Genomic DNA, 22,486 nt, shown 5'->3' with positions numbered 1-22,486 from the left:
GTCTCCATAATCAGAGCCCTAATGTGAAGCAAAAAAAGCAAATTTCAAACTCATAGCCGTCTTGACACTAGTGAACCGTTGTCAACATGGAACACTTACTCTATAACTCTCGTTTACATGTGAGAAAAGGTATCTCAAGTACCTAACACATCCCAAACCGGCACTCCTGACTCCCCACACCTCAGCCACCCCCAAAACCCTCTTTCTTCAGTGTCAGCTACTGCAGTAAGTGGTACCATGTAGGCTCAGGCCCAAAACCTAACACCCAGTATATTAATAAGTTCTCGTTTTCCTTCAAATCACACTCAGAACCTGACTACTTCTCACTACTTCCCCTACTCACACCCTAGCCTAAGCCTCAACGTCCTTACCCTCAAGAGCTCACAGAAGCTCCCAACTATTTTCTCTGCTTTCACTCTTGCCTCCCTAACAGTCATTCCCCACCCTGCAGCCAGAGAGCTCTTCAAAAATCATAAATCGGATCACGCCACATTCTTGCCCATAAGCCACAGTGACTTTTCATGAGCAGCAAAATCTCAATTCCTGACCTCAGCTACCAAGCTCTACACAGCCGGGCCCCTCTGCCTCTTGCTCCAGGGTCTTTCCTCCCCATTTCACTCTGCCACCACACCCACTCCTGCTTCAGGGCCTTTGTACCTGCTGCCTCCCCCGAAGGCATCTCCTTAGATTCCAGTTTCGATTCAAATGTCACCGCATCAAAGAGGCTTCCCTGATCTCCATATCAAAATTAACACCATCTGACCTTTAACCTGCCTTTTTTTTCTCCACAAGCACTCGACACTAACCAAAGTCACACCACCTATGTATTACTTCATCTCCTCCACTAGGATGTCAGGTACGTGAAAGTGGGGACTTGGTCAGTGTCACTCGCTGCCCATCCATCATCTAGAACACACGCCAGACACATACTCGGTACTTAATAAGTAGTAGCTGTAAAACTGAATGAGACCAGATCGCTCAACTAAAAACATAAAGTTAAAAGAAGGCATATTCACACAATTCATGAACATACTCATCAGAAATTTCAATATTGAGCTTCTGTTTGGTTTGGCTGAGAGTTGTCCGATAGAGCTTGGTGGCCATTTCAATCAGGTGATCACTGCTGAAGAGAAAGTCTCCTTTACTAGCTGCTTCCGAGCCCTGAAAGGACAAACCAAGAGTCAGGTTATCATAATTAAAGACAGCTCGGGAGGTACATGTTTACGGGTTTGTCTGAAAACACATTTATAGTCTCTTTAAAAATATCAGCTCCTGGAGTCCATCCTCCCGAATGAACAATAATGACAAAAGCAGTATTTCTTCCAAGTTGCTCCGAGCACTTTAGTAAGGTTACCTAACCCCTTGCCACCCCAAGTTGGTCGACGGACCAGAAGCACCATCCACATCACCTGGGAGCTTGTTAGAAAAGCAGACGCTCAGGCCTGACCGCAGGCCCACCGCAGACGATTCCACAAGAAGACCCCTGGGTGAACTCAGGTTCGAGAAGCACTGACCTAACCTATAACTCATTCTGAAAGGGCTGTTCTGAAAGCTCCTCCATGATTTGGTTAAAAAAATAAGAACAACAACAACCAAAAGACTTCCAACAAATACTCTCAGGCAGCGGCATTCAACTTTAGCTGCACAAGGCACTCAGCTGGGGAGCTTTCAAAATACAGGATGCTTTTGCCCCATTCCAAGAAACTCTGATTCGGTTGGACTGGGGAAATGGCCTGGGGACCAGCATATTTTAATATATGAGCGAGGCTCGGAATCACTGATTTAATATGCTCCTTTAGGCTAAAATCCAGAGTGGGGAAAACAGGCTGAACTAATCAGCTTATGGGATTTTCTTATGTTTAGAATCAGCTAGATAGGTTACTATCTATTAGCTAGGTATATGTACCTATATATGATTAATGTTTGCTGACATCTGTTTATTCAGTGACTATTTGTTATGTGATAGGCACTATGCTAAAAGCACGTTACATAGTTTCTTTTAACTCTTATAACAACACTATGAAGTAGGTACAAATATTTTCCCTATTTTAAGAAAAGGAAAATTAGGTAGGCATATTAAAGTTAAATGACTTGGCCAAGGTCACTGTAAAGTTAGTGACACCAATACCACAGCCTACATTCTTAACCACTCAGTTCAAGTCAGTAGGTCTTAGTTAAGCTGACATTAAAAAATCTTTAGGGGGCTTCCCACGTGGCGCAGTGGTTGAGAGTCCGCCTGCCGATGCAGGGGACACGGGTTCGTGCCCCGGTCCGGGAAGATCCCACATGCCGCGGAGCGGCTAGGCCCGTGAACCATGGCCGCTGAGCCTGTGCTCCGCAACGGGAGAGGCCACAACAGTGAGAGGCCCGCGTACCGCAAAAAAAAAAAAAAAAAAAAAAATCTTTAGGTCAAAGTTACTAGGCAGTTGTTTTATTATAGTTGCATCCTTTAATTAAAACCCCCCAAATTAATGATGAACAAGAAGACATTTACTAATTGAATAGATAGAAGAAACAAAAGAAGGAAGTATAATTTTGAATGTCTTGATATTTCCAGGAATTAGTCTCAAAATAAGGCACATCATGGTGGGTGTAAACAAAAAGCTACTCAGTGAAATGAGAACTCAAATGAACGAGTCAAAAAGAGTCATTAATCTTATTTAGTTACTGAAAAACCAAGCCTGAGATTTTACATGAGTGAATATAGACCAAATTTGCAGGTTGGTAAACAGAATATATAAACTTCAAGTAACAGGATTATTCACATGTGGAAAATTTTAGATCAATGTCTGAGAGACTGGACCAATGCAGAAATCTTTCAGTCAAATCAATAGTTAAAGCTTTACCTCTTTGAGGTGGACGGCAAAGAAGCCATCATTTTGTGAGCTCATCGATACTTTGGTTACATCCACCAGGGGAACCTCTGACTTGATCTGTCCAGACTTTTGATCAGCAAGAAGGAGATTATTATTTGTTAAGAGGAAAATCCGGGATGTACTCTACAAGAAACCAAAACAAAAAAGGATGTAAAACCAATGATCAAAAATCCCCCCAAAAGAGTTCATGAGCTTAAAGCATTGTTATTTGTAGAAATGTAGAAAATATTATTCTAATATTTTTCAGCATGCACACCTACGTAAACGAGAACACACTAAAGAACATAGATAATCTATTTTAACTCACAATAATTTCAGAGAACAAGCAAAATTCCACCTAAGCTTAAAGAGAAAACAGCTCCATTCACAATAACTCTGTAGAGTATATGAAATGCAAATTTTTTTGAAGTATAGTTGATTTACAATGTTGTGTCAGTTTCAGCACAGAGCAAAGTGATTCAGTTATACATACACACACACACACACATATATATATATTTAGATTCTTTTCTGTTATAGATTATTACAAGATAATGAATATAGTTCCCTGTGCTGTACAGTAGGACCTTATTGTTTATCTATTTTATATATAGTAGTGTGTACCTGTTAACCCCAAATTCCTAATTTACCCCTCCCCACTCCTTTCCCTTTTGGTAACCATAAATTTGTTTTCTATGTCTGTGAGTCTATTTCCGAAATGCAAATTTTAACATTCAGAAAACTGTCCCAACTGATAAACACTTCTTACAGGTCTTCAGGGTTTGCGTTTTTACCTTCCCATTAGCACGGTTAATTTTGTTCACCACTTCAGCAATGATAATCTTTTCTTCAATGGCATCTTTGAGTTTCTTATACTTGGGATTCTTGTTGATTTCCAGGTAAGGCCCTTGGAATGGCTGCCCAACACTAAAGGAAAAAAGTTCCTCACGTAAGAAATGGTTTCACATGGAAGTACTACTAAGTAGAAAAAGGTAACAGGTCAGTTGATTTTGAAATTCAAATTTCAAATATATATATATTTTTTCTTTTCTTTTTTTAACATCTTTATTGGAGTATAACTGCTTTACAGTGTTGTGTTAGTTTCTGCTGTATAACAAAGTGAATCAGCTATACGTATACATATATCCCCATATCCCCTCCTTCTTGCGTCTCCCTCCCAACCTCCCTATCCCACCCCTCTAGGTGGTCACAAAGCACCGAGCTGATCTCCCCGTTGATCTCCCCATGCGATGCAGCTGCTTCCCGCTAGCTATCTATTTTATATTTGGTGGTGTGTATATGTCAATGTTACTCTCTCACTTTGTCCCAGTTTACCCTGCTCCCTCCCCGTGTCCTCAAGTCCATTCTCTACATCTGTGTTTTTATTCCTGTCCTGCCCCTAGGATCATCAGAACCAATTTTTTTTTTTTTTGGATTCCATATGTGTTAGCATATGGTATTTTTCTCTTTCTGACTTACTTCACTCTCTATGACAGACTCTAGGTCCATCTACCTCACTATAAATAACTCTATTTCGTTCCTTTTTATGGCCGAGTAATATTCCATTGTATATATGTACCACATCTTCTTTATCCATTCATCTGTTGACGGACACTTAGGTTGCTTCCATGTCTTGGCTATGGTAAACAGTGCTGCAATGAACATTGTGGTACATGACCCTTTTTGAATTATAGTTTTCTCGGGGTATATGCCCAGTAGTGGGATTGCTGGATCATATGGTAATTCTATTTTTAGTTTTTTAAGGGACCTCCATACTGTTCTCCAGAGTGGCTGTATCCATTTACATCCCCACCAACAGTGCAAGAGGGTTCCTTTTTTTCCACACCCTCTCCAGCAACAACATTAGAGAAATGCAAATCAAAACTACAGTGAGGAATCACCTCAAATATATTTTTGATGTGATCATGGCATTTGGTTGGTAAGACTTTGATAAAAATCTTATCACACGGAACAACCAAGAAAGAAATCACTCACAAGTAGGACAGCCAAGACCCATGTGCATGGACTCACAGGAAGGAATAGGTCATTCCTTTTAATCTGTTATTATAAGGTTAACAGCTGCCTACACAGGATTCATTAATATCTTTACACAATACGTAGCAATGGTAAAAAGAGCACAAATCATTACCATCACCTGCTCCAGAGAAAATTTTCATTTTCTCACAGAGAGTAAGGAAGTGAGTAGGCCTTCGGGGGAAGAACAGATCCAGAGCAACCACTTGAGAAGAAAACTGCAGAGCACTTAATATTACCATGTAACTCTGGCTCTAAGTAGGCCATATATGAAAGAAAAATCAGGCCTTTCCTCTTAGGATATGCCCCTAAGTGGACAGAGGTGGCCAAGGCGAACATTCAGAACCAGAGCAGTTTTCTTCCAAACTACTTCTTGTAAGAGGCATAAGACCTGTGGGGTGACAGGGAGGCTTCTTCAAAGACGTCAAGGAAAAACCACGGCTTCCTTTTGAGCTATAACGTTCTGGCAATTTGCAAATACAACTTTAAATGCTTGTGCTGTGTGTGGAGGATCAGGGAAGAAAATCCACGTAGGTGGTCAGTGTTTCACAGCTCCCGGGACAGAAAAGGCCAGCACCCCTAAGGGCCGCCACTTCACACAGCGGTGGGAGAGTAAACAATTCGACCTCTCTCAATGCTAGAGGGTGAGCACGCCACCATCCCCGAAAACTAATAAAACTACCCAAGAGGACTTGGCTTGATATTAACATTTTTTGGTTGCTGTTCATATTCAAACACAGTTTTAATAATACAAAGTGCTAACAGTCTTTGAATTTGTTTCTTTGAAAATGCATTTTTTTCTCCTTCCAGTTTCTAAAGAGTCATCCATAGGGAATGTTAATTAAGAAGGTCACTCTGTAATTTAAAGACATATAAAGAAAAAGTTGAATGAATTAAGTTGGTGGAGAAAGAATATAGACAATCTACCTGTCTGAATATGCTTTACAGAGCAGGCACTTTGAACAACGTTGGATTTAGACGCTGTGTTTGATTGAGGGGAGTGTACACCCCCTCAAGCAGCCAAGTCAGCTGACCAAGGAAGCTGTGCCATTTAAAATATCTAAAGCAAATGAGTTTGACAACTTATGCTCATTTAATCCTTTAAGAAGCGCTTTCAAATATGTGTAGACGTAGAGAATACAGACACACCACATGCAGTACGTGTGAATATACTTAGCATATAATGTATTTTTATTTCTAAGACATTCTTTGGGAAAAGCTAAAAGTTGTTACAGATTTGGCTTGAAATTGTACAATCTACTTTTTTAGAAACACCAGATGTAAAGGGGATAGGAATCCTAGGGGGGAAAACGATGAACTTGGGAGATGTAAGAATACTCTGATAAGCAGTTTTTACCAAGAACTTCACTTGGCAAACTTGCAGTTGGTGTTCCTTCTTTTACTGAGTACTCGGTGTCTACAATAAAGGAACTGAACTTGCTGCAAAGGCCAGTGAACTCACAGCCAATAAGTTAGCCGACCAAAGGCCACCACGGGCCAGTGCCTAGGCAACACTCAGAAAGTGACAGACTGGCTCATTCTTCATTTATCTTACAAATGAGATTCTGACCCAGCTTGTTAAAACAGGAAGATTGGAATGGTGATTACAGTACACTGCCATCAGAAACCAGCTAGCGTCCAAAAACTATAGAAAACTAACGGGAATTTACAATGTAAGTTTATCTTAACAGCCTAGACAATTTTTATTTTAAATGACAACTTCTAATTATTTAGGAAGTGTTCAGGTAATGCCAATAGAGTAAAACCAACAAATGTGATCTCACTTCTCTAAGTATACTATGGAAGTCCTTGCTCAAATGTGTTACATTCATATCCAGCTGATCATAAAGTAATGCATGAAATTAAAAATCTGTGTATTACTAAAATCAAAACCCACTAGAAAATGCCTACGAATATAGCTGAGAAACTTTTAAAATATTGACTTTTATGGGTAAAGCAAAGCCATAATACCTAGATGGGTATAAAGCCTTCTTGTCTTTGAAGAGTTCACTGGCTTCTAGTTTCTCTTCATAAATAAGTTTCTGTTGGTCTGTGAATTGGTCCCTGTATTTTTTACACTGTGAGATATGAAAAGAAGAAAAAAAGAAGGACATCACTTATATAAATAAATCATTACTCATCCTTAAACATGCTAAGCCAATTTAACAGCAGTTAAGAATAATCGTAAATGTGTATGAAATATTCATTTAAAAGGCCAAGAGAATTTTTCCTTCCTGAGCTTTAAAGGGTTGGTCTTAGAAAATGTCATAAAAACTACTGTTTGTATGGCAGAACTTGCGATGCTATTTCAAAACATCTGGCCTGGGCCCCCCGGGAGTACCGTTTCCTCCCACTATGATGTCAGCCCTTGGACATCCACAGTCCTGAGCTATCATACTCTTTCAGAGACTCACAGTAAGGAAAACATGGTACATCACAACCCAGTGCACATATTTATAGACACACATATAGACAACTTACACAAAATCTTCACAAAACAACACTTATCCTTTCTACGATGTCGTATATTCCGTTATTTTCTATCGTACTGTATTTCATTTTAAAATGCTGGTAGTAATCAACTAAATTGATTTCATGACCCACAAGTATGCTATCACCTATGGTTTGAAAAGCACTGTTCCGAATCCTCCATTACCATTTTATAACGTGGACACGGGACCTGAGAAATCTTCCCTTCACCTGATTCTGAGATTGCACTGAAAGGAGAAGGGGGTGGTGGGAGGGGCAGGACCAGGTTCTTTAGATGAACTCTCTAAGAAATTCAGTTCAGGGGTGGTTGAGAACCACCCACATAATCGTATAAAGGAATGTTAGCATTGCTGCCCACCCCTGGAATAAACTCACCCTTCCCATTCTCCACCCCCAGTTCAACGGAGGTAAAGGCAAGGTAAAGGGGCCGGGGGAAAGGACAGGCAGAGTGGATGCCCAGCATTAGAAGCTCCCCATCATTACTTCTGAAAATAGTTTCCATATCAGACTCAAAGGGGGAGATGAACATTGAAGACATTGGTGAATCTTGCCAAACTGACTAAGTTAGGGAACAGAACTCAGAATCCAGTTCTATATGCTGTGCTGGTATCACTGATCAGTGATAATGTCTCTATACATAATTGATTCAGTTAAGAAGAAGCCCATAGTACTGGGCAGGAAAGTTTCCCAGAAGACGTATCCATCAATCGTTCACTTACTAAATACAAGCCCTTCAACCTAATGATTCCATTCTATCTGAATGACATGTATTTAGCATTCCATATATCAACTAAGTTACTGAAATGAAGTCAACCTCTCTACAAGTACCTCATGTATTCCACACATAGCACCACCTAAATTACATGTTATGCTCTCATATAAAATTAAGTGAGCCAAAATATAAGGCCAAATCAAGTAGATTTTCAGCTTCCCTTTCACTCAGGTAGGGAAATTTTAATCTCTTTAATGTCCTTTGGGTGACTTTAGAGCTTCTTCCCCCCAGTCCATTAAAATGTGTGTGTTCTCATGTGTGTCTATGTATGTCTTCATAGAAAGTAAACTCATACAATTTTCGAGACTTCATCACTCACATGAAGATGTTCAAATTTTATTACTTCTACCTCCAGCAACTAAAGCAACTATTTCTTCAACTAAAGAGGAAAACAAAACCAAAAAACTCAACTACTTGAAAGCAACTGGAATCTGGATGGGAAAGACAATGCAGCCTTGCTCTTTCCTTCCCAACCACAGATGAGAGAAGATGCCCCAGGAGCACCTGGGGCTCTAGGAATTCTCACAGAAAGCCAAGCACGCTGCCCGCTTCAAAAACACCAACTTCCTCAACTAATTCTCCTTGAGGCTAGAGGAAGATTCTGCTTTTACATAACACTCCTCAAACACTCACAATATACGAAAAGAAGTCTCTGAAAAAACATAGCAAGACAATTTTTACCCTCCACAAGTGGAAAATGCTTTTCAGCTCCTTGTGAGTAGAATCCAAGAATAGGTAAGGTCTTGATGGCCAATTCTTATCTATCGGAGATAAGGAAGGCACCTTATTTTTCATTTCCAAGAAGTATTTTTGCACCTGTGTTGGGTTTGACAGAAAATACCAGATGAGTAAAATACACCGGAAAAAAACACGGTTTGACATAAACCAGACTCAAAGAAACCAGTCTTTAGTGGAATTTACCAAGCTTTAGTCCATAAGACTTTGTAACGCTTCTGGAAAGTCTCTATTCCACTCTTCGCATTGGTTGGAGAAATCTGAGCTCCACCAAATGGTTAAGAGAAAAGAAGAATACTAACGCGCATACTAGTTTTAATATTAACATTAATACTGATACCGGTCAACATTAGAGAGCTGCAGCGTTGAACAGGTAGCCACCGGGCACAGGTGGTTATTTATACTTAAAGTAATTAAAAAAATTAAAAATCCAGTTCGTCAGTCACACTAGTTACATTTCAACTGCTCACTAGCCACACGTGGCCAGTGGCTACTCTACTGGACAGCAAAGATACAGAACATTTCTGTGACTGCAGAAAGTTCTACTGGACAGCACTGCTCTAGAGCAGCGGTCCCCAAGCTTTTTGGCACCAGGGACTGGTTTTGTGGAAGACTGTGTTTCCACGGAGGAGGGGGATGATTCAGGCAGTAATGCAAGCCATGGGGAGCGGCAGATGAAGCTTTGCTCGCTTGCCTGATGCTCACCACCTGCTGTGCAGCTCGGTTCCTAACAGGCCTCAGACCAGTACCGGTCGGCGGCCTGGGCGTTGGGGACCCCTGCTCTAGAGCACTTAACATGGGCCAGGCACTGTGGGAGCTTTACAAGTTTAATGCTATTATTATCCCCATTTTACAGATGACAAAATGAGGCTCGCAAAGCTGTGAGTCTCCAGAGTTTGCGCTCTTCACCACTACATCTACTTCTTTTTGGAAAGATGGAAGGGAACTTTAGAATCCATCCCGGGAGAGGGGCATAGCCTTGCTCTCCCTCACCCCTCCACCCACTAGCTTGTTTGCCAACCTTACTTTGCAGCCGCTCGTGGCAGTTTAGCAGGGCAAGCTCTTGGCATTCCCCTCAAATTCCTATGCTGAAACCCTAACCCCCAAAGGGATAGTGTTAGGAGGTGGGGCCTTGGGGAGGTAATGAGGTTGAGAGGAGGTCATAAGGGCAGAGCTTCCTAGATGGGATTAGTGCCCTTAGAAGAAGAGACAGGAAAAGAGTTAGCTTCTCCTTCTGTTTGTCATGTGAGGAGACCAGGACGAGGCCCTCACCAGAACCAGTGCATGCTGGCACCCTGATCTTGGGCTGTCCAGCCTCCAGTACTGTGAGAAATAAATGTTTATTGTTTAAGGCACACAGTCTATGGCATTTTTGTTATAGCAGCCTGAACTAAGACACCTGGCTTTCTTGGGTTCACTTTCCCCGAAGTATGTTCTCTCTGTCAAAGAAGAAGAATATTTGATTAATCACGTACAGGCCTCTTTCTGACACAATTCTACTTGAATTTTAGAACCGATGATAAAAAAGGTCACAAACTCTCAGTGGCACAGTTATGATTTAATTGTTACCAAACAAGTCACATATTCCTGAGTTGGTGCTATTAACTAGTTAATGCAATAATGCTAATTAGCCATATGTAAAGTATAAACTTACAATTCTCTGAAGTGTAAATTCATAAATTTTCTTTCCAGCATTGGCTCTGAAGAATTTCCTGTACTCCCTGCGGACCTTTAAAAAGCAGCAGAATACAGAGGTTAATGCGCGGCCAGCAGATGCCCATAAAGGTGATAACACCTCTATTAAAATCGAACATAGATGGAACAAGTAAATTTATGAGTGTCTTTCTGGATACAGTAAAATAATTGAAGCATACTGAGACAGTAGGTTTTAAATTGGAGAAAAAGAAATTCAGAGATGCAAGATAATACCAGAGTGTTTTGATGTTTTTAATCCTCTTAACTAGTTTTTAAAGAGCCTGACAATCTGATGAGAAACGCTTTATAGGCATAGCTGCAAACCCTACACAAATCAAAATACATTCCAGAAAAAATTATATAAGGTAATTTTCACTTCAAATTGTTCTTAGAAGGCAAAAAAATGCCTGAAGAAATATATGGCAGTTTCCAAAAGCCTTGCATATGAAGACAGGACTTCAGTACTGCATACTGAGAAGTGAATGTGACTAAAAGTAAGAATTTAAAAGGAAGCTATTGAATGATCATTATCTCCCATTTAATTGCATTACTTTTTCTCTTACCCCTATTCCCATCAAACTGTCTACTAATACTAATCACAGCACTTAAGACCTCACATTACAGTTTTAGTTCACCATTTCTTCCTTGCTATATTGTCGTATTTACCTTGTATACTAGTGTCTAACAAATAAAATAACTGAGGTGTTTGCTAAATGAATGAATGATAGCTAAATTTGGAAACTGAGGGGGAAAACATTTAAAATGTTTATCATCATTCAGTTATAAATGGGAGAGTTAGAATTTAGCAAAATATTAGCCTACTTGAATAATTCAGACATTATGTATGTTTTTCTTATATCTTTAGCTTTCTGGGTTCAACTGCACATGTTCAAAATATTTCTACATTGGGGGCTTTACTAGCAAACTAGTAACCAAATTGTTTGTCGAAAAATGTTTTATATGCACATTTTAAAATTAAGACCTTCACACAGGAATTCAGGCTGCAGGTTTCTCTTACAATTTTCTAAGATCTAGCAACAGTGAGTCCTATTCCCACGTGACAAGGACTGAGTGGACCAGAGCAGCCATTGCTGCCTTTGGAAGAGAGCTGTAACCTCCAAACCACAGGAGGCCCACAGGAGGCCCGCAGGAGGCCTGCCGTTCCTACCCTACCTTCCATCTGCTACTTCCCTCGTCCATGGGACCTGCCTGGTCCCTCCTCTGGACATTTGGGCACCAGACCTATTCTCTACATCTGTGGATTATTAAGGGTTAAAAATTCTCCCATACACCACATAGGCAGTTCTTCCTTTAATTCATATCTTATGTTACTGATTATCATTTCTCTTTTAGCCATGCAGTTGTCTATAACTATTTCAAATCTCACTTACAAGGTTAGAAGGAACAAGAAGAAAAATGATACCTATTAATTAGCCCCTGAAACTGTAACAGTGTACAAAAGCAGAGAAGTTAAAGTGAGTTTCATGAAAACATATCCTTAGAAATATACTAGAAGTCCTATATTTACTTGAATTTCATTGTAACTGAGCTCAGTGCAACATTCTTTTTGATACTCACAGGACAGGCCCTTTCGCCTGAAAAACAGCTACACAAAGAAGAGGCCTGGTGACAACATGCTGGCATATAGAATGGGTTCCCTTCATGGGCCCCGGGGTCTTAAAAAGGGTCCACTGAACTTTGTAATCAATTCCACAAGAATCAAATCATTTAAAAGGGCAAAGTTACTGTTCATATCAACATACTTATTTTTTTAAAAAAATACAAAATTATTACATTCTTGGACTTCAAAGACATTTAATCTTATAACAATAATGGTAACATATTAAAATACTCCTGTTTTGTGGAAACTGGAAAAAAAAAAAGACAGTTATGTCTATAGAGTAAGCCCAGTTAACTTCAGCTAAAACAGTATTCACCTGTGAACTGAATTTGGTTTATAGGATGCTAGCATACACTCTTAACCTAAAAGTACTTTTAAAATCATATGCAATTAGTTAAATCCAGAAAACTGAAGATAAACATGATGCTGCTGGTAGAAATCATTACAGAGAGTAAAAATCCTGACTCAATGTTGTTTGTTCCTTCCTCTTATGAAAATTAGAATGCGAATTAGAATGTGAATGAAATGGGAAATAAAATCCTCCGTTTTAACTTCAAAAAAGTAGTAACAGAATTTGTTCAGAATTCTTGAAATAGAACATCTTAAATTCATATTTAAGTTACTTCTTAATTACCTCAACAATTACTTGATAAATAATAAAAAAGTTAATCTACTAAAAGTTTATAGGCTAAACTTTCAGGGAAAAACGCAGATTGATCAAAGCAGAGTTTACAGATACTGCTAAAACAGTTCAGGTTCAGAGTCAATGGTTTCCTGGAGAATATTCAAATATTTTAAAAAAATGAATTATAGTATTATAGTAAAAATAACAAAGAGGAAATGTCAAAAAAAGGCCTAATTATCCCCAAATGACAATATGGATGGCTCCCTACAGTGAGGAGTTACTGAATGTTAGGAAGACAAAATCCTTATATTGCCTAAAGGTCGTTCTCAAGGTTTTCCAGAGCTCAGAGTCATATTCGCTAACATGCAAGCTTACCTCAAGTAGGAAGTATTGCTTTAAAATAAACCCGGCCCTAAATTAGAGGGCATTTGAATCTAAAGTTCTCTTTAACCTGAATGATCTACTGCTGGTCTTATTTGTCAAAATCTGTATATTTATGCAAAACCCTTTCGCTTCTATGCTGAACAATTAGAACGATGGGCACTTTGAAGAAAGCTCTGCTCCAGGAGCCGTCAATGGGACAGAATAGATGGGTAAAGGGAAACAAAAGCCCAATATCCCCAGGCTGGTCACTGCCATGGTAGGTCAGCTTCTAAGCTCAACTGCTGTAACTCTGTCTCATAAATGAAAAACAATCTTCATCCTCATAAAGGGAACATTAAACAGAACTTGGATAACAAAGAATAAAATATTCTACATTACTATTTAACGTTAATATGCTATTACTTTTAACTTATTATTTAAAGAAAGACAATGCAATAAAATCAGAAAATTTTGGTGTACAGGACTGTTCTCAAAAGGAAACCAAATTAGGCAAGATGACATTGTAAAAGACTGTGCAGACCATGAGCAAGCATAATCAATCGTCTGGTCAGAGTTAGTAGGTGCTAGGCTTCACTGAGTTCACCGTGGACAGAAAGAAGAGGTTGAGGAAGTACCTTCAGTCCAAGCCAGTAAGCCCAAATGACAGCAACTGCATGCTTACGCCTAGCCTCCTCCTTCAAGCGTTTCAATTCCCTTCGAGCCTAGAATGTTTTAGATGGTAAATAAAAGAGACAGCCCAATGCAGACAGCACAAATGACCAGAAAAAGACACCCCACCAAACAGAAGAGCCAATTTATGTACCAGGATTTCAGAATGAAAGAGAAATGGTGCACAATCATTTAAACCCAAAGCATCAGTGTCAGGCTAGCGCAGTCCCTTGTATTTGCGGTGCATTGAGACTCTGTCCCAGAGGAGGGTACCTGAGGGAGGCACTCCCCTGCCCTCCCCCTTACTTCCATTCTGTTTCTTTTCTCTCCCCTGTTCTCTCTCCCTCTTCACTCCCTTCTCCACACTCTCTCACTCCCCTCCCTCATCAAAGCCTTAGATCTGTGAGTGGCACCTAAGGATTTACATAGGCTTCCCTTTGCTGCCAGCCCACGGGGCTCAAGAGGCTGTGAATTCCTGAGTTCATGCATTTGGATGTATAAAAAGATAACTCTTGTGAACAACCATTTAGAAAACTGGAAGGAATAAAGGTTGCCTCTCTGAAGCTTCGAACAAAAACAACAAAACCCCCATTTTTTTCCAGTTGGAAAATTAGAAGTAGCATGTATCAAAATTCAATATTAGGTAAGGCCCTAAACAGTGAAATATATGGAAGCAAGATTAAAAAAGTGAAATAACTCGTAGGTTTAAATCAATCTTAGGGAAAAATTAATCTGAGGCATGCTATTTTAAAAGACAGGAACAGACAGGCACTAAGGTTTCATTACATTACAGTACTCAGGCTGGGAAATGGAGTTCTCTCATTCAGTGGAGAAAGCCCAGAGTAATTGTCTAGGAGTCCCTCTGCCTCTGCTAAGACAGCTCCCTCAGTTTATAAAAGGGAACTAGTCTGTTCCACACAGATTTTCAGGGGAGGACACAAATGAACAACTTTGGTTAGTTTGTGGCAAGTTAACACCTTTATACAGGCAAATGTTGACTTTTCTCATTTTTCTCACAAGACGGGTTTATAATGTTGACAAGGTAGACTTAAAAACATAGGACGGTAATGATATTTGAGTTTCTAACTGGGATACACATGTTTAGCAGAGATGATCTTTGATTTTCTAAGTAACAAAAACATCTAAAGTGCTCCCTCCCTTGGGATATGTGAAACGTTCACAGAGCCCACGACTCTGCCTGGGGATTAGTGAGAGTATTTCAGGAGGCCTTTGTTTCTGATCACAAACAGCTGATGCCGAAATTCCTGGGATTCTTCAGGGGCAATTACAGCTAGCTTTGCATGAACATAGCTTTCTGCTGAATCACAGATGATATTTCTTTTCACATATAATATTTTGCTTATAATAATCAACAGCTACCACAGTGAGCCTAAAAAACAATTTCATTCATGGATTAATATTTTTGTCGAGCATGCGTTAAAGGTGTTTCTATTATCAACATGTTGCGGAAGACCAATCGAAACCCAAACTTTAACATTCCCATCATGCCCCCATAGCGCACAAAAACACCTTCAGAAAACTGCCAGGATATATTAGGGGGGTAAAAAACAAACAAACCCCCCCCGCCAAAAACTAAACATGCATGTTACTCGAGAGTTTAAAAAAAAGAGCCACTATGCTAGTACCTCATTAGTAAGCAATCAATTAGTCTTTTTTGCCTATGCATGCTTAAGCTTCCTAACGTGCTCTCTTGGCAGGAACAACTCCAGGGTTATTAAATGTGGCTACTAGGACATGCGCCAGTGTGAGCCACTGTTAACCATGGGTCTTCATCCCCTGAGACGCTAGAGATATGGATTGATTATTGCGGATTCCAGGATGGGAGTGATGGGATGTGCATTTCAAGTACCTTAGATCCAAGCCAGTAAGCCCAAATAACTGCAATAGCATGTTTATTCCTAGCCTCCGCCTTCAGCCGGCTCAGTTCCCTTCGCGCCTGTGATGCATTTGAAAAGGAGTTACAGAAAAGTTTAAGGCAAGAAAGGTTACTGCTGATTCCCAATGGAGAAAGAGGAAGAGAGGCACCGGTCACCATCAAACAGTAAACACAAAAGTGTGTGCCACCACCCCACACCGAAACGTTGGAAAGAGCAAGAGGCAAACACGTGCTCAGGAGCTTAAGCCAGTGAATCCCGAATGGGAGGGTCCGTTGCTCCACACATCACTCCTGACCCGCTGCCTTCCTGGGCGTCTCTGGCCTACCTGGGTACCATGCCAATACGCTGCAATGGTGGTGGCTGCTTCCTCACAGCGCTTCTGATGCTTCAGTTCCCTCAGGATTTTTCGGGCCTCAAGAACAGAATGACCCAGAAAGATAGAAAATTAACACCAAAAAACTATATCCATAGTGACTTAAAAAAAACTACCTGAAGAGATAGTCATAATCCCCCTTCTCAAGGAAAAAATCAGTAGCTTAAAGAAAGGAAAAGGGAAGGTTGCTTTATTAGCCCAAAATGGACCATGAGAAGGTGGTAAATGAAGACATTATCAAGCATGACGGTGTAGCCCCACTCAGATAGACAGCAGCCTCCCACGCCCTGACACGTGACAGGAAAAAAATCTGACCACAGCAATACAAACTGGACACGGCAGATGGAAGGAACAGTTCTCAGAAGGTGGTCAGTGGATCTCCAATGATCCACCAAAATCCACTTGATCACTTTTATTATTATTGTCTGGAAGGAACTGTAGCTGTACTTTTTTTTCAAAAGAGATGGCTAAAAACTTGCTATAAAATAAAATTATCTCACTGGTTCAGTACTAGTGGCTTCTTTCCAGCAGTTGCTTAAAAATGATTTAGTGGGGGCCAGGAGGACAGCCGGTTTGGAGGCGAACCCTGAGTTCTGCCTCTGAAGTCTCTAGACTGGACGCCTGGACCCAGGACTCGGTAGTAGGTCAAAGAAAAACCTGCGTGCGGCAATCTCACTTACTCTGAGCGCACCAGACTTGTATTTGGCAATTGCTGTGGGACAACTACTAAGCACCTGGGCTGCCCACAGGCCTAGACAAAGGGCAATGGAAACGGCAGGACTCCTGAACCAAGATCTGGCTTGTGGGCTATAGTGTGCTGACTCTGAATAACACTTTGGCAGGAAGGACCCAGAACCAGGTGGTGGGTCCACTAGGACAGCCAGCGCTTAGGATCTTTCAATCATGATGGGGCAGCCTGCAAGATGGTCACAGGGAAGGTATGGAAGGCACTGTGCTGGGGTGCTGAGGTATGGCAGGGCTCACAGGTATGGAGGCAACAGTGTGAGACAGCCTTTTGCGCTACAGCTTCCCTCGCAAACAGGGGGCAAGAGGATATTGAAATCATGTACGGTATTATTTCAAGGACTTCCTGCTCAGAGAACAAAGCTCCTGAAAAGAAAGCAGGAAGCAGCCAAGACATGTTGTAGGGCCGGAGCTTGGCCCATAATATTTATTTTTTCCATCTGACTGTTTACAGGGTAGGCAGGAGATGAGGAACCCTCCCCTGCAGGGTGAGCCCAGAGACATCATCCTTTGTAAAGAACATGAAAACCTCACATAAATAAGGATCACTTCTTTTAAACTCACCTTCCAACCCCGGATATAAGACTGAATTACCAAGGTAGAGCTCTTTATCTGTTGATACCTCTTTTGTTGCTGTAGGATGAAAGGGGAAGAGATCAGCAATTCTATTTACATATCCATAACATGCACACTGAGAAAGAGAATTTGCTCACTTAGTGCAACGAACTCTCTATCACCCATATTCTTTCCAGGAACCAATAAGTACAGAAATCAAAATATCCAACAATCCAAAATTATTATGATTAATCCAAAGTTTGCTTCAAGGATGGTAAATATAATTAATTTCGAAATGACTCAGGACCCACCATTATTAACATCTGTTCTTTGTGTCATGCTGTTACAATACAACGTCGAGCACATAGCAGATACCCAGTGAACACACATGAATGAAGACACGCTGAGTTCTGCATCTGCTCCTAAGCCTTCTCTCTCCTTGGTGCCATTTCTCAGCGTGCTACTCCCTGGGTCAGCCTCTAACGTCCCCAGTTCCTTTTAGGTTTGCTGCTTTTACTGCCTCAAGCTGGGAAACCAGCTAACAAATTTAAGTCAACTCCTATCCATCGACTAAACTTTATTTATTGAGCTCCTACTCGCCATAGAGCAGAACCTGTGAGGATGTTCAACTGCAGCAGAGGTTATTTCCAGGTGGGGAAGGTTAAGGAAGACCCAGGGAGATCTTCCCAAGAGTCGGCTCGGCAAGCTAGAGGCCCAGAGGCCCTTACTTCCAGGGCCAATGCCTTGGAGGGTGGAGGCTGCTAGAACACTATCCCTAGAGAAGTGAGCGCTTACTGTATTTCGCGGGGAATATTCACTACAAAGTGGGCATCTGTGATGAAATTTCACAGCTTTTCAAACAAAATACTGAAGCCAGGCTGTGACTCAGACCCTGGAAATGGCAGACTGCCCAGCTCCCTTTCTCTGAGGGGGAACAGATGCTCCCGGGACTCTAGGCTATGTTCTGGAAGCTCAGAGAAAATGAGCAGCAGAACAAAAGAGGGTGCCAGAGAGAAAGGCAAAGAGAACCCTGGGACCCTGTACAAGTCACCACCTTCTTTGGGCCTCAGTCTCTTCATCAGTCAACCGAGGAGCTGGAAACTCTCTAAGATTCCACACAGAGTGATAGTCTACGGCTGTAGGGTCTGAACTGTACCTACAATATCCGACCATCACTTCTGACATTCATTTGGTACCTCAATGTCTTCTTTTAAAATTCCTACATGGCTTGAAAATAACTGCCTTTAAAATTCACCTCAAGGAGCCATGAAATATCACAGAATATGGATTTTAAGACAAGTAGTAACTGAAAATGGTCATTCGGAAAATCTTTTGAGTTATTTGGTCAAGGGAAAACCACTGGCTTGGATAACTGTAGTTAACTGGTGGAGGTATTTACAAGCATACCTGGTTTTACTGTACTTTGCAGATATGGCGGGGTTTTTTTTTTTTTTTTTTTACAAATTGAAGGTTTGTGGCAACCCTGCGTGGTCAAATGATGGTTAGCATTTTTTAGCAACGAAATATTTTTTAATTAAGGTATGTACTTTTTTTTTTAAGATATAATGCTATTGCACACCTAATGGATTACAGTATAGCGTAAACATGACTTTCATGTGCACTGGGAAACCAAAAGATTTGTGTGACTCGCTTTATTGCAATGTTTGCTTTATTGGAGAGGTCTAGGACCAAACCCACGAAGTCTCTGAGGTTCGCCTATAGTTCAAATTCTAAAACAGAAATAACACTAGAGCAAAATTAATACTTCCTCTAAAGTGTGGGCTATTATTTATCATTCTAACTCTCAGAATCACAAATTAATGATACATATGGTGACTTTTTAAAAATCTTGAGATACAAAAGCTCCTTATTGGGAGGGAGGGTGGAAACAGCACTTGCTATTTTTGGTTCCTTGCCTTTTCTCCTCATCCTTCTGATGAAATGGCCCCTTCCAGAAGGTCTTCCTTGACCACCCTATCTCAACTCCAGTCTCCCCATTACTCTTTATCTCAGTTCTCTATTTCCTTCCTAGCACTTACTCTACAATCTGTCATTGTTCTATTTATTTGCTTAAATGCATATTGTCCCTCACTAGCCATGAACTGTATGAGGTCAGGAATCAGGTTGTTTGGTTCACCTTGCTATCCCCTGAGCCTGGCAGAATAAGGGTTTCAAAACTATTGGTAGAATTCAATATAGATGAATTCAGGATGCTTCAAAACTTGGTTTTTCTTAATGATCTCAAAATAAGAAATAATAAAAGGGGTTCCTTGAGGACTGCCTATCTGTGGGTCCTCCCTTTCTCAGGCAAACAGAAAACAGAGCATTATGAATCTGCCGAAGGGCCAAGTACCACTGCTATGTGCAGCCAGGTTGGTGACAACAGTCTTCTGGGCCTTTGCAGGATACATGTTAATGAACCCATCGTTAACGTGGCTGGCTAGGGTCATACTTTAACACTTGTACTGTTGGTTACACTCTTTTAACTTGAGGAAGCAATTTTAAAGATATTCTTTTAAAGATCACATAATTTTTCCTTACTTTTCATTTAAGTAACTCATTAATTTCTAAAACTTGGAAATTATACACTAAAATGTATTACATGACAACAGGTCAGCATAAATTATGTCCTGATTATACACACCCTTAAAGCAAAACTTCTCTACAGCTGAAAAAGAGGAAGAACACCCTAAAGGAGATTTGATTGCAATTTTGATTCATTTTCCAACTCACTCTCTAGTGAAAAAGCAGAGAATGAAAATGTGTTTGGAAGCAGTGCTCTTATCATTAAAATTCATTTTGTGAGAACGCAATGCCAAGTTCAAGCTAGCCTAGAGGTAAACCTTCAGGTTCCCCTCAAACCTGTTATGCCTCCAATGAAACATCTATAATTGAGTGAGAAAGAAAGTTCCCCAAAGAAATTCCATATCAATTAAATACTTTATTTTGGAGTCTTTTCCCAAAGGGCCAGGTATCTGAGGACTAAAGGAGATCCAACCCTTTAACCCAAACCCAGAATTCTACTAAAATGTGGCATTAGCTTTCTGGAATTAAAGCCATTTTCAGTGTTCCTACAATAAATGGAAAACAGCCAATTATTTGGGAAAATTGACCCTACTATACTCAAAGGGTTAAATGACATTATCTCTTCCAATCTGATAACCAAATTCAAGATGTAGATCTCCCACTACATGTACCTCCATCAGTGGAAGACAGCAGGATAAACTAGAGCTCTGACGTTGTCCTGGATTCAAACCCCATCCCTGCCTCATAGGAGCTGTTACTTAACAGCTCAATGACTTAGTTTTCTCATCTTTAAAAAAGGGACCAGAAAAGCACCCATTTCACGAGGTCATTCGGAGGATGAAGTATGTAAAAAAAAATACCTACACAGTTAAGTACGTAACAAATATTTGCAAAAAAAAGCATCGTGATTACAGCTCAAAAAAATGTCAGGGGCTCTCACCGCGTATCTCCTGTACCAGGCAGCCATCACGATTTGGCTTTTTCTCATCAGCAGGAAGTGTGTGCGACATTTCCACCCCCGATAAATCTTCTGAATGAGAGTGGCCAGGTCCTCAAGACGCTGCTTCCTCAGGTCTTCTAATTTGAATAACTAATAAATAATAGATGGATTTATCAAAAATCCACCCAAAACTCGTGGTATATGTGAACATCATTCTCAGGAAATAAAATGTCACAATGTTGGAGTGAACCACATTGAGGAAAAAAAAATAACAATTACAGATATTATGAATAGTAGTCCAGAAGAAAACTATTGGGATGAATTCACGCAAGATACACAACTTAGAGTACAGTGTTTTAGAATTTATGACGAATCATGTAAGGGCTGAACTGAGCTCTAGATGTACCTTCACACTATCCATGAGGATGAAATTATTGGAAGGGAGGTGACGGCAAGGTCTCTCTCAGACGATTTGAACACTTTCCTAATTCTCCAAATTTCCAGTAAACTGCTATGTAAATTATACTTCATGCTAGTCTATTCAGTTATAAAAAGGCTCCAATGGAGTTCTTCACTAAGTAGAATTATAAGTGTTCTTTTTAACTTAAAAATTTTTTTAATGTGGGTGCCTTCGTGTACCTCTGAATAGCAGGGTTGTCTTTCCTAAAATTACTGTATAATTCAGATATTACAAATACAGACTGAAGTAACCTCCAATTTTTACGAGTTAGGGAGGTTTTATTGTAATACCATTTTCTTTATGATTTCTTAAATGCTGTACAATCTATCAGCTCAAAAGTTTTGGTGTTTCATAAAAAATACAAATGTTCTTCCACGATCCCTTATTAAGCCACCCCTTTGGACATTTGCAGGAAAACACAAAAATGTGACATTCGTGATAGCATCTTGGGTAACATTATAAAGTTAATTATCCTTTAAGAATTTGCCCATATGATTATAACACAAATTCAGAGTGTAACGTTTCGATTACATACTGTTCTTGGGTTTCGAATGAATATCTTTGATCTACCAAAGGAGTACTCTTCCACAGGAATCTCCAATTCATTAAACAAAACCTCCACGCCAGCTCTATAAAAATAAATAAAAACAACAAAATTTCTGACTTACAAAAGTAGGCTATCTTATCTTAAAACATGATATTAGGTTCTCAGCAGTATAAAAAAATACCTTCAATTCCAAGTATAAATGATCTTTCAGTAAGCATCCTTCCATCAAAGAATTTCCAGAGTGAATTCCACAAATTTAACCAAATCTAGTAAATGCTCAAAAAGCATTTTGGGTTTAGAACTATGTATTCTAAGAAAATATGGTATTAAAGACAATTTCTTGATTTCATTAGCAGAAGTGATCAAATATACTTGTAACAATGGACCAACCAGGGCCAGAAGGGTATGCAAGAAACTCACATCTATTTTGAACCCACTCAGTTACTTCTTGCAAACATTTTAAACACTGCTCCTGCTACTCAGATTGTGGGCAGGTCCCAAGAGTGCTAAGTGCCAGGCCAATGGGATGCAAAAGAACACAGGGTGGGAGCAAGGCCTGGACTTGACTCTGACCTCTCCATCCT

The 22,486-nt window shown here is 40.2% G+C and overlaps 1 protein-coding gene across 4 annotated transcripts in view; it reads right to left on the bottom strand.

The window, feature by feature from the left end:
• The window catches only part of MYO1B (myosin IB), a 184,611-nt gene that overhangs the window by 5,387 nt on the left and 156,738 nt on the right, over nt 1–22,486 (bottom strand). Inside the window, exons 19-30 of one of the 4 annotated variants that reach the window (XM_065880947.1) lie at nt 21,891–21,984; nt 20,896–21,045; nt 17,439–17,507; nt 16,083–16,169; nt 15,730–15,816; nt 13,826–13,912; nt 10,541–10,615; nt 8,833–8,967; nt 6,861–6,967; nt 3,650–3,782; nt 2,847–2,999; nt 1,034–1,161 (exon numbers count right to left, since the gene is read on the bottom strand). In XM_065880947.1, the coding sequence (XP_065737019.1) occupies nt 1,034–1,161; nt 2,847–2,999; nt 3,650–3,782; nt 6,861–6,967; nt 8,833–8,967; nt 10,541–10,615; nt 13,826–13,912; nt 15,730–15,816; nt 16,083–16,169; nt 17,439–17,507; nt 20,896–21,045; nt 21,891–21,984 (1,305 nt within the window). The remainder of the gene's footprint in view (nt 1–1,033; nt 1,162–2,846; nt 3,000–3,649; nt 3,783–6,860; nt 6,968–8,832; nt 8,968–10,540; nt 10,616–13,825; nt 13,913–15,729; nt 15,817–16,082; nt 16,170–17,438; nt 17,508–20,895; nt 21,046–21,890; nt 21,985–22,486) is intronic. The other 3 variants (XM_065880949.1, XM_065880948.1, XM_065880950.1) reach the window with 3 other exon arrangements.

This window comes from Phocoena phocoena, chromosome 7, assembly GCF_963924675.1.
Source record: "Phocoena phocoena chromosome 7, mPhoPho1.1, whole genome shotgun sequence".
NCBI lineage: Eukaryota > Metazoa > Chordata > Mammalia > Artiodactyla > Phocoenidae > Phocoena > Phocoena phocoena.
Note: the sequence above shows the minus strand (reverse complement) of the source record. Positions and strands in the feature narration are given on the sequence as shown.